The 15,016-nt window shown below is 42.7% G+C and overlaps 1 protein-coding gene across 1 annotated transcript; it reads left to right on the forward strand.

The window, feature by feature from the left end:
- The first annotated feature begins 10,008 nt into the window (after window positions 1-10,008).
- Window positions 10,009-15,016, forward strand: LOC129410341 (peroxisomal acyl-coenzyme A oxidase 1-like). Its single transcript, XM_055158262.1, has 7 exons — window positions 10,009-10,750; window positions 11,277-11,427; window positions 12,594-12,754; window positions 14,360-14,467; window positions 14,551-14,670; window positions 14,749-14,864; window positions 14,991-15,016. Exons 1-7 carry the CDS (start codon window positions 10,642-10,644, stop codon window positions 15,000-15,002), a joined length of 777 nt encoding a protein of 258 aa, XP_055014237.1. The 5' UTR covers window positions 10,009-10,641; the 3' UTR covers window positions 15,003-15,016.

Below are 15,016 nucleotides of genomic sequence, written 5' to 3' on the forward strand. Positions count from 1 at the left end.
GTGTCAGCTGTTGTGCACATGTGGGTGGAAGGTCACTGCATACAGTTTCTCAAGCACAAAGAGATTATTCAAATCCACACAAGTAAATAGTACATAGCAAATATGGGATAATATATACAATTATTCTAACACAAACCCACCTGAACATCAAATAACGCACACGGAAGAAATAATAACGTCCAATCTCTCCCACGTCTGTATTGGAGTGGAGCAGAGCCGAGTTACCCGAGAGCACAGCGCTGACTGACTGTGCACTCCCTGCGCGCATGAAGTCCTTGCGGGGGGCTCTGCAAAAGTCACTATGCAGAGGCTTTTGGACAATTACAGTTGCATTACATTACAGTTTTAAAGTAACTTGCCCAACAGTGCTCTAATGGCAATAGGGGCAGCAGCATCGGGAGTAGCTCCTCCTACGACAAACGGGGTCGACCAATCCGCATTCAGCACTAGAGCCCGTACCAGGACAGAAAGACTGTCATGTTATGAGGCAAGCATAAGACTGAGTTATTCTCGAAGCGTGTTTATTACAACGTTAGTACAACTCAACAGTTGAACTCACTTATCCAACTTAACAATAACGTATGCCCTCTAGTGGTAATCTTCGCTATATACGGTAGCCGCAATAGGACAAACCTCACATCATCTTCCCCCTTGAAAAACAGAACAAACAAAAAAAACACTGCCCTTTTAGCAGTACTAGGCTTTAGCTGAATGTTCAGATAATCAAATGGTGTACTAAATACACAAGCAAAATATACATTTTGGTAACATAAACCATAAATGTTTTCCTTACATATATATATTTTTTCCAAAAATTAACAATAATCAATATAGAACAGTGCAGGACATCATTGGGGTAGACTGCCCTTTTAACATCAGTCTCTGAATCGAAGAGGCACTTTTATCTCTCGGCCCCTTGAGGTCATCCGCACAGGAGTGACAGGTTGTATGGGAGGCCCTTGGGGAGGACCTGCCAGTGGCTGGCTTGTCGGAGGATCTGGAGAAGCTACCACTGCTGTAGCGGGGAACACATCCTGCTGTGATGTGGTGGTGTCGTCACGTTGTTGTTCGGAATTCTCTGCTGTCCCAGGAACAGCCTGAAGATGACGTCTGTTGCGACGGGCCACCTTTCCATTGGACATTTCCACGAGGTAGGATCTTGGCTCTTTGGATTTACTGATGACTTTAGCAGGAATTGTCCATCCCTTTTCTCCATCAATCTTCACTCTAACACTTTGTCCAGGGTGAAGTTCAGAGAGTGGTTGAGCTGAATGTCTGCGGTTGTAGAAGAATTTGTAAGAGTCTTTAGCCACATTGTTCTTCAGGAGGACTTGGTCTGGATTAATTGGACGTGGCAGTAGTGTCTTTTCAAGTACAGGGACAGTGGTTCGGATTTGTCTCCCTGTCATGAGCTGTGCAGGACTAGCACCAGTTGCTGCGATTGGAGTGAAGCGGTAACTCATAAGTGCTAAGCAAGGGTCGGGCTGTTTGATTATGTACTTGGCAGTTTGTACCGCTCTCTCAGCAGCTCCATTGGACTGTGGATAATGAGGGCTGGAGGTTATGTGAGAAAACCCATACGTCTGTCTGAAGTCTTGGAACTCTGCAGATGTGAACTGTGTTGCGTTGTCACTGACCAGTTCTAGCGGAATACCCCATCTCACAAACATGTGCTTTAGCTTGTTGACCACTTGTCTGCTGGTAGTAGTGGTGAGAGAAGCAATCTCAATGTCTCTAGAAAAATAGTCAACAGTGACAAGATAACTTTTGCCCTCCAACTCAAACAGATCCACTGCAATTCTCTGCCACGGGCCAGTGGGCAGTGGAGTTGTAACCAGCGGTTCACGTCTCTGTGCAGGTTTGTGTTCTCTGCAGAAGTTACATGTCCTCACTTTGCTTGTGATTTGTGCTCCAATCTTTGGCCACCACACTGTGAGCTTAGCTTGCTCCCGGCACTTGGTGAGGCCCTGGTGACCTACGTGCAGCTGGTCCAGGACAAAGGATCTGAGAGCCTTGGGGACCACGATGTGATCCTGATACAGCACCAGGCCTTCAGACTCTGACAGGTGGTGTCTGGCTGTGTAGTATCCATGCATAGGTGAGCTCTCAGTCATTTTGCAAGGCCACCCTTTTCGGATGAAGGAGATCACTTTTTGAAGATCTGAGTCTTTTTGAGTCTCTCTGCATATTTCCTCTAATTTGTTTGGCATTATCGGTTTGCTTGCCACAATAGCGTTTGTGTATGCCTTTACTTGTGTTTCGGTCTCTGGCACCTGACTGTTTTTCAGTGGATGTCTTGAGAGTGCATCCGCGACCACTGTTTACCAGGAACATGTTCGTGAGCCGCGTGTGGATCGTGTTTTCTCGCGTACGCGCCGTAAACCACGCTTCCTCCTGTGCGCCTCTAAACCAGAACTAACACCAAGACTAAAACCAGGACTAAACCAGGTCTAAACCAGAACTAAAACCAGGTCTAAACCAGGACTAAACCAGGTCTAAACCAGGACTAAACCAGAACTAAAACCAGAACTAAAACCAGGTCTAAACCAGGACTAAACCAAGTCTAAACCAGGACTAAACCAGGACTAACACCAGGACTAAACCAGGACTAAACCAGGTCTAAACCAGGACTAACACCAGGACTAACACCAGGACTAAAACCAGGATTAATCCATTCCAGGACTAAACTAGGACTAAAGTAGGACTAAACCAGGTCTAAACCAGGACTAAAACCAGTGATCTCATATATATTTCTCTATCAATAATATTTTTAATATGGTTAAGGAAAGACTGGACTTTTTATTGTCTTTAAGTACACAAAAGTTATTATGTTCAGATTTCCTCGTCTTTGCTACTTTACAACAAACAGTTTCTTATTCATGGAGACTTGGGCTCAACAGCCAAATTGGAGAGATTTGTTAAACAATAAATGACTTTATAAAGTCACTTTTTTAAATCTATATTAGTCTTTTGATCTGCCACAATAATGTAATAATGAATTTAAATGAAAATACCTCAAATTGAAGGCTTTTCTCAGCAATTTTTAGGTGAGATTAAAATGAGATTAATTAGATTAATTAATTACAGATCATAATTAATTAATCTCTCAATTTTTTTAATCGCATGACAGCACTAATTTCCCATACCTTGGATGTAGCGGGTGAAACGTTCGCAGGCCCAGACCGATGCTAAACACTCCTTTTCGATCTGTGAATATCTTTTCTCTGCGTCTGTGAGAGTGCGAGATGAAAAAGCGACTGGGGCGCAACTCTCCATCATGGTCTTGTAACAGTGCAGCACCCAGCCCATAGCTGCTGGCATCTGCACTGACCACTGTCGGTCTGCTTGCATCATAGTAACACAGAGCTGGTGCCGCCACGAGCATTGCCTTTGCTTTATTAAAGGCTCGGTCCTGAGGCTCACCCCAAACCCATGCAGTCTCTTTTCTAAGCAGATTGGTTAACGGGTGCAAAACAGTGGACAGGCCTGGCAGAAACTTCCCCACATAGTTTACAAGTCCAAGCACCTGTCTCAACTGTTCCACATTTGACGGGTTGGGCATCTTAGTAACAGCCTCCACTTTTGTCTCATCAGGTTTCACACCGTCCGCACTAATGATGTGTCTGAAAAACTGCAGCTCTGTTTTCCCAAAGTGACACTTGGACCTATTGAGCTTGAGACCAGATGTTTTGACTGTGTGCAACACTGCACTCAGATGTCGGTCATGCTCTTCTTTAGTAGATCCAAACACAAGGATATCATCCATAACAACGACTGTCCCATCCAGGCCTTTTAACAGGTCACTCATCAGTCACTGGAAAATCTCAGGCGCTGATGTAATGCCAAATGGCAGACGCTTAAACAAAACCTTCCCATAGGAGTAATGAACGTGGTCAGTTTTTGACAACTTGGGTCCAGCGGGATCTGCCAGAATCCGCTGGAGGCGTCTAGAGTGGAGAAAACCTTTGCTCCGGCCAGCTTGGGTGTTATGTCGTCCAGTGTGGGTAGGATGTAGCGTTCGCGCTTAACTCCTTTGTTCAAGCGTTTCAAGTCCACACACACTCTGACCTGGTTCCTTGTTGCGTTTTGGTGCGGGCACCAATGGTGCACACCAGTCAGTTGGCTCTGTAACTTCTTCAATAATCCCGAGATTTAACATGCGTTGTAACTCTTTCTCAACTTTTGGAATAAGTGGAAAGGGGACTCTGCGTGGTGTGGTGACACTGTATGGGACTGCATCTTCAGTCAGCTCTATTCTAACAGGCTCACAGTTCAGCAGTCCTATTTCTCCAAACACATCGCCAGTGGACTCACTTTTGACTTGATTGACTCTCATTACTAGTCCCATGCGCTTTGACACAGTCTTGCCTAGCAAATTACTAGCATATTGTCCTTTGATAACTGTGATCCAATGCTGATATTTCTGATCTTTGTATGTGGTAGTGGCAAGGAACTTACCAGCACATTTGACTCTCCCACCTGGGCTGTACACAGTTGGTTTGGATTGGATCAGTTTGGGCTTGTGCTGGAGCTTTTTGAAAGTCTGTTGTGTCATAACAGTAGTGTCTGCGCCAGTGTCGATTTTAAAATCCACCGGGCTGCCATTGACCAGTAGCTCAACGTCCCAGTCAGTGTCTGCGTTTGACTCCTTGATGACTGTTGGCTTTGACTTTGCTGCTCCCAGGAAAAGCTCTCCAATGAAAATTGAATCCTCATCTGAATCCATTACAGCCTCAGCTCTGACCTCTTTTAGCATTTTAGTTTTGCATGCCACCTCGAAATGTCCCAGTTTATTACATTTCCTGCATCTTTTATTGTGGGCAGGGCAATTTTCTCTTTTACCATGCATTCTGTTACATCTTTGACAATTCTGCTTACTTTCACCGTATTTCTGCCCGTGCGCCTGTGTTCGCGGTTTGTCATCGCTCCTTCCTGCGTTATTGTAATGTTTTTGCGTCACCTCATTCACGGTTGTCTCCAGGTGCTCTGCGCTTTGCTGCTTTACCTGCTGCTTTGACGCGCTAGCTGGACGGCTCTCTCCAGGGTCAAATCCGCCTCCAGTTGCAGTTTTTGTGAGACCTCCTTGTCCACTAATCCAATGACGATGCGGTCTCGGATCTGCTCGTCTTTGCTAGCGCCGAACTCGCAGTGCTGCGCGAGCTCATAGAGGCTCCGCACGAAAGCCTCACTGTCTCCCCGGCCCTTTGGCTCCGCTTGTGGAAACAGGCGCGATTGTGGATAACGTTTCTTTTAGGAACAAAGTGCTCGTCAAACTTTCCCATCACAAGAGTAAAGTCATATTCTGGAGCAGCAGGAAACACAGGATGATCCATTGATTGGCTCTGAATCTTTCCCCATTGAGTACAGAAGCGAGTTCACCTGCACCTCGCCGTCCCCTCTGTCGAGTTTTGATGCGACTCTGAACCGGGAGAACCGTTGGCGCCATGACGGCCACTCTGCCGGTTGTGTAAAATCAAAAGGCTCCGGAGGTCCTGTTAGCAGGGTCCTTTTACGCAGCGTTGTCGTGAGCATTAAAACACAGTACACTTCGTATTCTCTTTTTGTGTGGTTACCCCATTCTCCACGGGCACACACTTTTATTCACAGGTGCAGGCCATTCATAATTTTGTGCCTCACGTGATCAAGTGTTCTTACACACCATTGGTTAAATCATAAGTCTCTATCATAATACAAATAATAAAATGAGGGCACAACACAACAGGTCCAAACTTAGCCATTTCGTCTTCAATGTAGGCGTGAAGTCTTCAATTCTGACACCATGTCTGTTATAAGGTCAATGTTGTCATGCAGTAATTTTACAATGTTGTTATTATTGTTGTACTGCCCCCTTGTGACGTTGCCAGTAATTGTTAAATAAACCAATAAAAAGGTGAAAACTTCGACAGGTTATGGGCCCAGAGCGTCGCTGAAAAAAGTTTTTTTTGCACGGATTTGTGTGGCATAAACGGTATTGTCGGATTCACAATGGAAGACAAACTGTTTATTGACAAGCTGAGCGGACCAGAGAACTGGGCAACATGGAAATTTCAGATGGAGCATCTTCTGAAAGCAAAAGGACTGTGTTGTATGCTAACAGAGTCGGAACAATTAGCGGCAGATGCTAATGCTAATGCACGAGCCGAGTTTGAAAGACGGCGTGAGAAGGCATTTTCAGTGTTAGTGCTAAACGTCTCTACACCCCAGTTATACCTGATAACAAGCTGCACGACTCCAAAAGAAGCATGGGACACGTTAAAAGGACAGTTTGAGAGAGACACTGTTGCTAATAAGCTGTTTTTAAAGAAAAAATATTTCCGATGTGAAATGAAGGCAGGAGAAAATCTCAGTGAACATTTAAAAAGAATGAAGGAGCTCACTGATCAACTCGGTGCAATAGGGTCAGTGATTGAAGAAGAGGACCAAATTGTCACACTCCTGGGTAGTTTACCACAAAGCTATGCAACAGTTGTTACTGCCCTGGAAACAAAAATGGACAATTTGACACTGAAGTTTGTGCAGCAAGCCTTGATAAATGAGGAACAAAAACAAGAACATGCCGTAAATATTCCGGTGTCAAGTGGTGCGTCAGCGATGTCAACACAAGTGCGAGGAAATCTGCAGGACAAATCAAAAACAGTGGGAGCAGATAGCCCCAACACATGGAGATGTTATAAATGTGGGAAAGAAGGACATCTCAAACGTAACTGTCCAAGCATAAAAAGGAAATACAAAACTCACAAAGCCAAAAGTATGATGCATGAGAATGCTGAGGACTCATGTGAAGGTGCTTTTGTTGTAAATGAGCCAAGTGACAGTGAGCTACAGAATGGAGATTGGTTAATTGACTCTGGAGCATCTAAACACATGACATGGAACAAAGAAGGACTTCAGCACTACCAGCAGTTTTCAGAGCCACAATCAGTGAAACTTGGTGATGGTAGAGTAGTTGAAGCACTTGGATTTGGCAACATAAAACTGAGAATGTCATTCAGAGTTAGTGAAGTTAAAAATGTCACTATGTACAATGTACTGTATGTTCCCAGGTTGTCAATGAATCTTTTTTCTGTGGGAGCTGCAGCCAAGAGAGGAAACATAGTACAATTCAAAAAGACTCGTTGCTACATACGTGGAGAGGATGGAAAACTTCAAGGTATGGGAATACAACGATCAGATGGGTTGTATCAGTTGAACATTGAAGGGAGCATCGCTGCCTGTCACGGTGCATCAAGTACATCAGTTGCAGCAAAGGTGTGGCACCAACGTCTTGGTCACACTACAAAGCTCAAGGAACTCAGACACTTGGTGAAGGGAGTGAACTTCACTACTGAAGAGGAGGGAACCTTCTGTGAAGCCTGTGTTGAAGGCAAGATGTCTAGAAAGCCTTGCAAATCACTGGGAGAAATACGGTCAAAACGTAAGTTGCATCTTGTTCATAGTGATGTGTGTGGTCCAATGCAAACTGAATCCATTGGTGGAGCAAAGTACTTTGTTACGTTTATTGATGACTACACCAGGTGCTGTAAAGTTTACTTCATTAAAGATAAAGGTGAAGTTTTGAGCAAGTTTAAGGAGTTTGAAAGAACATTCTCAAATGAGTGTGGGCAAAAGGTGACTCGACTCAGGACGGACAATGGTGGGGAATACACTTCCAAAGAGTTTCAGGAGTATCTGAAAGCTCACGGGATCCACCATGAGATGACTGTACCTCATACACCAGCAAAATGGTGTAGCAGAAAGAAAAAACAGGACACTAGTTGAAGCAGCCAGAAGTATGCTATCTCATGCAAAGCTACCAAACATGTACTGGGCAGAGGCTGTTGCAACTGCAGCCTATATACAGAACAGGTTGCCCACATCGGTTCTCAAAAGGGAAACGCCATTTCAAAGGTGGTATGGAAAAAGGCCAGACATTAGTCATATGAGAGTATTTGGCTGTGTCTCTTATGCGCATGTCCCAGATGTAGAAAGAAGGAAGCTGGACAAAAAAGCAGTAAAGCTTCACTTCATAGGCTATGCAAGCAATGCACAAGGTTATCGTTTGTGGAATGAGCAAAAGAGGAGAGTACTCATTCGAAGGGATGTTGTTTTCAATGAGACGGACTTTGGATGTAAACAAGGAGAAAATGTATCCAACGTAGATAATGAAGTGACACTAAACACTGATGAAAAGCAAACAAATTCTAAGAACACTACAGATAGTGAGGTTGTTAAACAGTCAAGCCGAATCAGAAGGCCTCCAAAGAGATTTGGATACGAGGAGTTTGCTGATGTAGTAACTGTTGAGCATTATGCTAACATGTGTTGTGTTACAGAGCCAACCACACTGAAAGAAGCCATGTTGAGTCCAAATGCAAAGGAGTGGCAGGAAGCGGCTGATCTGGAATATGAATCGCTGTTGGAAAATGACACATGGGACCTGGTAGAGCTACCAAAGGAACGCAAAGCAATAGGATCAAAGTGGGTGTTTAAAGTCAAGCATCACAGTGACGGACGAGTTGAAAGATACAAATGTAGACTTGTTGCTAAGGGCTACTCACAGGTTTATGGTGCAGACTATGATGAGACTTTTTCACCGGTGGTACGGTTCAGTTCAGTCCGTACATTGTTATCGTTTGCTGTGCAAAACAATCTTCATGTGCACCAAATGGATGTTGTAACAGCATTTCTAAATGGACACTTACAAGAGGAAATCTACATGGATCAACCAGAAGGTTACAGAAAACAAGGACAAGAACATATGGTATGCAAACTGAAAAAGTCAATCTATGGACTAAAACAGTCACCTCGCTGCTGGAGCAAAGCTTTCACAGAGTTTATGAAGGACATTGGCTTTGCTCAGAGTACCTCAGATCAGTGTGTGTTTGTTAGAACAGGTCAGGAACTAGAAATACTGGCTGTGTATGTTGATGATCTGATTTTGATTACAGAGTCAGCTGAGAGTATGGACAAGCTGAAAGAAACTCTGAAGAAAAGATACAAAATGAAGGACATGGGTGAGCTGTCCAACATCTTGGGCATCTCTGTTGTTCAAGACAAAGATAAAGAGTGCATCTTTCTTCATCAGAAAAAATACATTGAGGGTATTTTAAAAAATATGGAATGGACAGTGCCAAACCAGTGGCAACGCCAGCTGACACAAATGTTAAGCTAAAAAAGAATGATGATGTCAGTAAGCCAGTGAACCAGAGTGCCTATCAGTCCATGGTAGGAAGTTTGCTGTATGCTGCTATGGCCACGCGACCAGACATCGCACAAGCAGTGAGTGCCGTATCAAAGTTCAATGCAAATCCAAATACTGCACATCTCACTGCAGTCAAAAGAATACTGAGATACTTGAAAGGGACGCAAAACCTTGCACTCAAGTATAAGCGAACAGAGACAGGAAACTTAGTTGGATTCTCAGATGCAGACTGGGCAGGTGATCAGGATGATCGGCGTTCAACTACAGGAAACATCTTTCTACTCGCTGGAGGAGCAATAAGTTGGCTGAGTAAGAAACAAGCCACAGTAGCACTTTCAACTGCAGAAGCTGAGTACGTCGCACTAAGCCAAGCTGCACAGGAAGGAACGTGGCTGAGACGACTACTAACTGAACTTGGAATGGAGATCATACCGACTGTGATCCTGGAGGATAATCAAGGAGCCATCGCAATAGCAAAGAATCCAGCTGATCATGCAAGAACCAAGCACATAGACATTCGTTACCACTACATTCGTGAATGTGTGCAGAATGGACAAATACAGTTGCAGTATATCTCAACAGATCATATGAGGGCAGATATTCTAACAAAACCCTTGCCTAAGCAAAAGTTTGAGCATCTCAGAGAAGAGATTGGGCTGTGTTCAGTTTATTAAGTGTTTATTATGCCTAGTTGTTAGTCAGGCGTAAATATGTTTTTTTTTTTTTTTCATTTTATTTTCAAAAGGGAAAATCTTATACAAATGGTATTGTAAAATTAAGTGGGAGTGTTATAAGGTCAATGTTGTCATGCAGTAATTTTACAATGTTGTTATTATTGTTGTACTGCCCCCTTGTGACGTTGCCAGTAATTGTTAAATAAACCAATAAAAAAGGTGAAAACTTCGACAATGTCATGTTATGAGGCAAGCATAAGACTGAGTTGTTCTCGAAGCGTGTTTATTACAACGTTAGTACAACTCAACAGGAGCGCACACTTGAACTCATCCAACTTAACAATAACGTATGCCTTCTAGTGGTAATCTTCGCTATATACGGTAGCCGCAATAGAACAAACCTCACAACAAAGACAGTCTGCGAAAAGAACAAGGAAAGCTGGCTGGGCAGTGGTGTATCAATTGAATTATGCCCCCAAAGACCCGGTGTCTCTACCGCCAGGAACGCTGCAGAGGTGCGGTTATGAAGCTTTCTGCTTCTCTGTCTACCTCGTCATTCATTTAATGCAAGAAAGTTTCACAGGATCACATGATACTTTTTACAGGATCGCGTGATAGTTTTTTGGGATCACGTGATCATTTATCGGGATTCTTTTTATGTAAACCTTCACCTACACCCCCTGCGGGGTCCGTGTCACAGTGACATTAGATACATTGCAGATAACTCTTATCTAGCGGAGGTCGTGTAAGGTAACGACTTCAAAAGGATTTATTACAACTAAAGTTATGAATCCGGAAATTCTTAAAGAGCGACAGAATGCTTCTTTTGACGTCCAGAAACTCATTTGTATTTTGGATGGTGGGCCTGAAAAGACCAAAAGAAAACGAGAAATTGGTAAGGTGCCTGATCACTTTGTGCACTATTGTTTTGTGTCACACAGCGTTTAACCTGTAAATAATATTAATATTAATAATTAACAATTAATAATAATAATTGATAATATTATTAGCTTAACCCATACTAAGATTTTTTGCGAAGAAAATGGCAATGTGTGTGGCAATGTGATTTCTGTAGGTGTTTGAATATAATATTGCAACTGCAGTGGAATTTTGGCAATTTACTGTGTTTCGTTGTATTTTAGTGGTATACTATGGAAACCCATTTCCACCAATAAATAAAAAATAAAAGCGTCACAGAAAGTCATAATTATGAGTTTAAAACTCGTAAATACTCATAATTGCAGTTTTAAACTCATAATTCTGACTTTTAAAGTCAGACATTCTTTTATATTTGGATCAGGCTCTCTGGTTCTCATGGTGAATGATGTATTGGTGTATGTATTATGTAAAACCTATGTTCTTATTTGTATGTAGTTCATATTGTGTATTTTAATGTCTAATGATTTCTCTTGTCATTTTAGTGTCACTGGTCTTAAATGATCCAGATTTTGATGAAGTGGACCCAAATTTCCTGTCTCGCAGTGAGCGTTATGATCAAACTGTAAGAAAGAGCGCTCAAATGATCTCGAAGCTTAGAGGCATTGTAGATCCAGAGGAGATTTACATCTACAGGTAATAAACACACTTAACCCTCTGACAGTAGAAATTTAGACATATATATATATATATATATACATATATATATGTGTGTGTGTATATATATATATATATATATATATATGTGTGTATATGTCCATGGATTGTACACTCTATGATATAAATGGACAAAAGTTATGCACCATCCGACACATTGCAAATAAGAAGTTCGCATGCGGGCACTTCCAGCTCTTACTGACCCAAACTCCCACTGACTTTGGAATGTTATCACCTGTCTTTCTGTAACTGCCATTTTGTCATTTTGATCTTAAAATGTTCGTAATAACCTGGTCCATATGATCCTGGTGTTTTATTTCACTATTTTGTCCATTGAAAACATCCTATTCATAATATAGAGCATGGCTCCAAATTCTCCCCTGTAAATGCTGGCATCGCAAGCTTCATTTGAGCGGAGTGACATCATACTTGCTAGTACAAAAAAAAAAAAAAAAAATTGATTCTCCTGTTTTCTGCAATTTTTATGGAGTCAAGATAGCCTACTATGTCCAAGATGTCCGCTCAAAATCTGTATGTTGCTCCTGGGTCATAGAGATGGCAAGCTGTTTTAATTTGGAGTTGATTGATGAAAAAAGAAAAACAGACATACTGCTCTTGTAAATCGACCTTTGTTTGTGCCAATAATGCACTCTTAAATGAAGTTACATGTTTATTGTATTGTAACTGCTAAATGCAATGAAAAGTTGATCATAACCTTACCGGCTTGTCAAAGCCTGAGCACATCAGATCTCACAAGCTAAGCAAGGCCAGGCCTGGTTAGTACTTGGATGGGAGACCACTGGGTAAATCAGGTCCCACAGTGGGGTGCCAGTCGCAAAAAAAAAGCCCAAAAAACTGTCATTGTGTCCTTAGGCAAGGCACTTCACCCACATTGCCCAGTATGAAAGTGGTGTGTGCGTGAGAGATGGTGGTGATCGGAGGGGGCGATTGTGCAGATTGGCAGCTTCACTTCTGTCAGTCTGCCCCAGGGCAGCTGTGGCAATAGTAGCTTACCACCACTGGGTATGGAGTTAATGAATTAAGCTCTGTAAAGCATCTTTGTGACATATGTCTATGAAAAGCGCTATATAAATAAATACTTACTTACTTACTTACCTTAACAATGTATCCTTCCCTCTACACAGTATAGAGTTATGCAACCAGTTTGGCACTCTGGGACCGCAGTATGTCATGGTCCTCCCAACCCTGTACAGCCAGTGTGATCAAGAACAGTCCAAGAAGTGGTTACCTTTGGCCAGATCCTTCAAGGTTATGGGTACCTATGCCCAGACTGAGCTGGGCCATGGTTCGTCCTAGATTTATCAAGTTTGGTTTCATATTTTAAATGAAGTTAAGATGAAATGTAGGTTTTTGACAAAAGCAGTACATATGCATCAGTGTGGATGCATTTATGCAGTACTATAGTCTGTAACTGTGGTCTTTAAAGGTTGTATAGAGGATTTTCCAAGGAACGAGAAATCCAGCGACTGTTTGTCCTTTTTCAAATGTTGCGCATGCGTGAACCCCCCCCCCCCCACACACACACACAGCTCCCTACGTAGAAACGCCTCCTCCCTCCTCCTTACGCCAGAAACAGGTTTGTTTACAGCCGGTGCGCTGCACATGACTTGTAAACAACTAACTACAGTGTTGGTTAGGCAAGGCGGAAAAGTGAGGAGCGGGGGGAGGGGGTGCGCGGATATTTCGTGCACGGAGAAAAGGTGAGGAGCAGGGAGAAGAGCGGAGCAGGGAGAGAGGAGAGGAGAGGGGAGCGGTGCGCAGAGATTCCATGCGCAGAGAAGTGAGGAGCAGGGAGAAGAGCGGAACGGGCAGCGGGGAGAGGAGCAGAGAGGGGTGCAGAGAGGGGTGCGCGGAGATTCCGTGTGAATGAACTAGCTACTACTACAACACGCAGCAGCAGCAAGCGGACTCTTTCTTTGCCTTGAAAATTAAGTTTTCAGACATAGGATATCGCATTCGTGTCCTGAAAAACGTTTGTCTAACTCTTGGAAATAAAGTACGTTTTCATAATAAGCAGAAGTTTCCTGTCCAGGAGTAATTTGGCGACCAGTGCGTCAGTCTTTAGACCCTTCGTCTGCTTCAGTCGCACCATCGCTGGAATGAATCTCCAAGAATCACCTTAGTTTGGCTTTGCTGCTTTTCCCCTTGTCTTCTTCTTTCAGCGACCTCAAAAACTGACTTTCTTTTGCGGCTAACTGCTCCTGGATTCTTGTCTGCCATTGCAACAAACTTTGTGCTAACTGCGAGGAAGATATAGGTCAAAAAAGCTGCTAAGAACTGTTGCGTTGGTGGAGTAAACAGCGTCTGTGGACTGCGTGACAGGCGTACGTAAACCACATAATGGCAGCGCGCAGGCAAGTCAGTTACGCTAGAAATGTAGGGAGTTTGATTGACAGCCTATCAGCTAACAGATAACGAGGCAGTGTCGTTATCTATTGGCAAATGTTTAGCTGGCCCCACCACGTCCAGAGTTGATGAAGTTTTATTCTCTTTTTTTTGGTCATCATAATTACAAGGCTACTGCATCTCTATAATGCTATCATTGACAATTTGTAACAAAAAAAATCCTCCATACAACCTTTAAGGTTTTCCACTAATGGCCGACATTGTAAATTTTCTAAATTGGAGGTGTGTAGTGAACATACCAGAAGTTTCTTGTAACAAAATGATGCATATCTCATTAGCACATTTTCTTCATTCAACTATGACATCGATAACTCTTTAGGCCGTTATAGTAGGACACTGATTATTATTTGGGGTAGAGTTCAAATTACACAGTTTCCTGCTTTATGCTTAAATATATAGGCAGTATGAGTTTAGGGACAGCTACCTTTTCTCTATACATTTGGGAAATATTTTGTAATATACTTTTACTTTTACCCTTTCAAAGGTACTCATCTGAGAGGCCTTGAAACCACTGCCACTTATGATCCAGCAACACAAGAGTTTGTCTTAAACAGTCCCACAGTTACCTCCATCAAATGGTGGCCCGGAGCTCGTAGGTGCATTTATATCCTCTGCATGAATATGTAACACGTTATTAATCCTTCTCTTCTTTGCTCCTTTTTTATCCCTCTGTAGTTGGAAAGACGTCAAACCATGCTATTGTTTTAGCTCAGCTTTATACTCATGGACATTGCCATGGTCTGCATGCTTTTATTGTACAGCTCCGACACATGGACACGCATGAACCTCTCCCAGGTAACATAATAAACCAGATACCAGCCTCTCACCAGTTGTTTTAAATGAAACTAAGGTGATAGTTTTGTGTGGATTTAGGTATTTTGGTTGGTGATATTGGGCCTAAGTTCGGCTTTTGTGAAGTTGACAATGGATTTTTGAAACTGGATAATGTTCGGATTCCACGAGAAAACATGCTCATGAAATATGCAAAGGTATTGTGAGTAAAAATGTAGATTTCCTTGCAAATATTTTTAAATAACAGAAAACCATAATACATTTGATTTACTCTCACGTCCTCTAAATATTTCTCTTCTTGACATTGTCCTTTGCAAGTACAGAATCACGTTTAAAAACATATATCTCA

This window comes from Boleophthalmus pectinirostris, unplaced genomic scaffold (genome assembly GCF_026225935.1).
Source record: "Boleophthalmus pectinirostris isolate CB_2022bp ecotype Guang Dong unplaced genomic scaffold, ASM2622593v1 HiC_scaffold_22, whole genome shotgun sequence".
Lineage (NCBI taxonomy): Eukaryota > Metazoa > Chordata > Actinopteri > Gobiiformes > Gobiidae > Boleophthalmus > Boleophthalmus pectinirostris.

Bases quoted from the DNA above. Each gene is read 5' to 3' on its own strand.
- LOC129410341 (XM_055158262.1), top strand. From the start codon at position 10,642: ATGAATCCGGAAATTCTTAAAGAGCGACAGAATGCTTCTTTTGACGTC. The intron at 11,428-12,593 runs GTAATAAACACA...CCCTCTACACAG, and splicing joins GAGGAGATTTACATCTACAG to TATAGAGTTATGCAACCAGT. The intron at 12,755-14,359 runs GTTCGTCCTAGA...ACCCTTTCAAAG, and splicing joins CCAGACTGAGCTGGGCCATG to GTACTCATCTGAGAGGCCTT.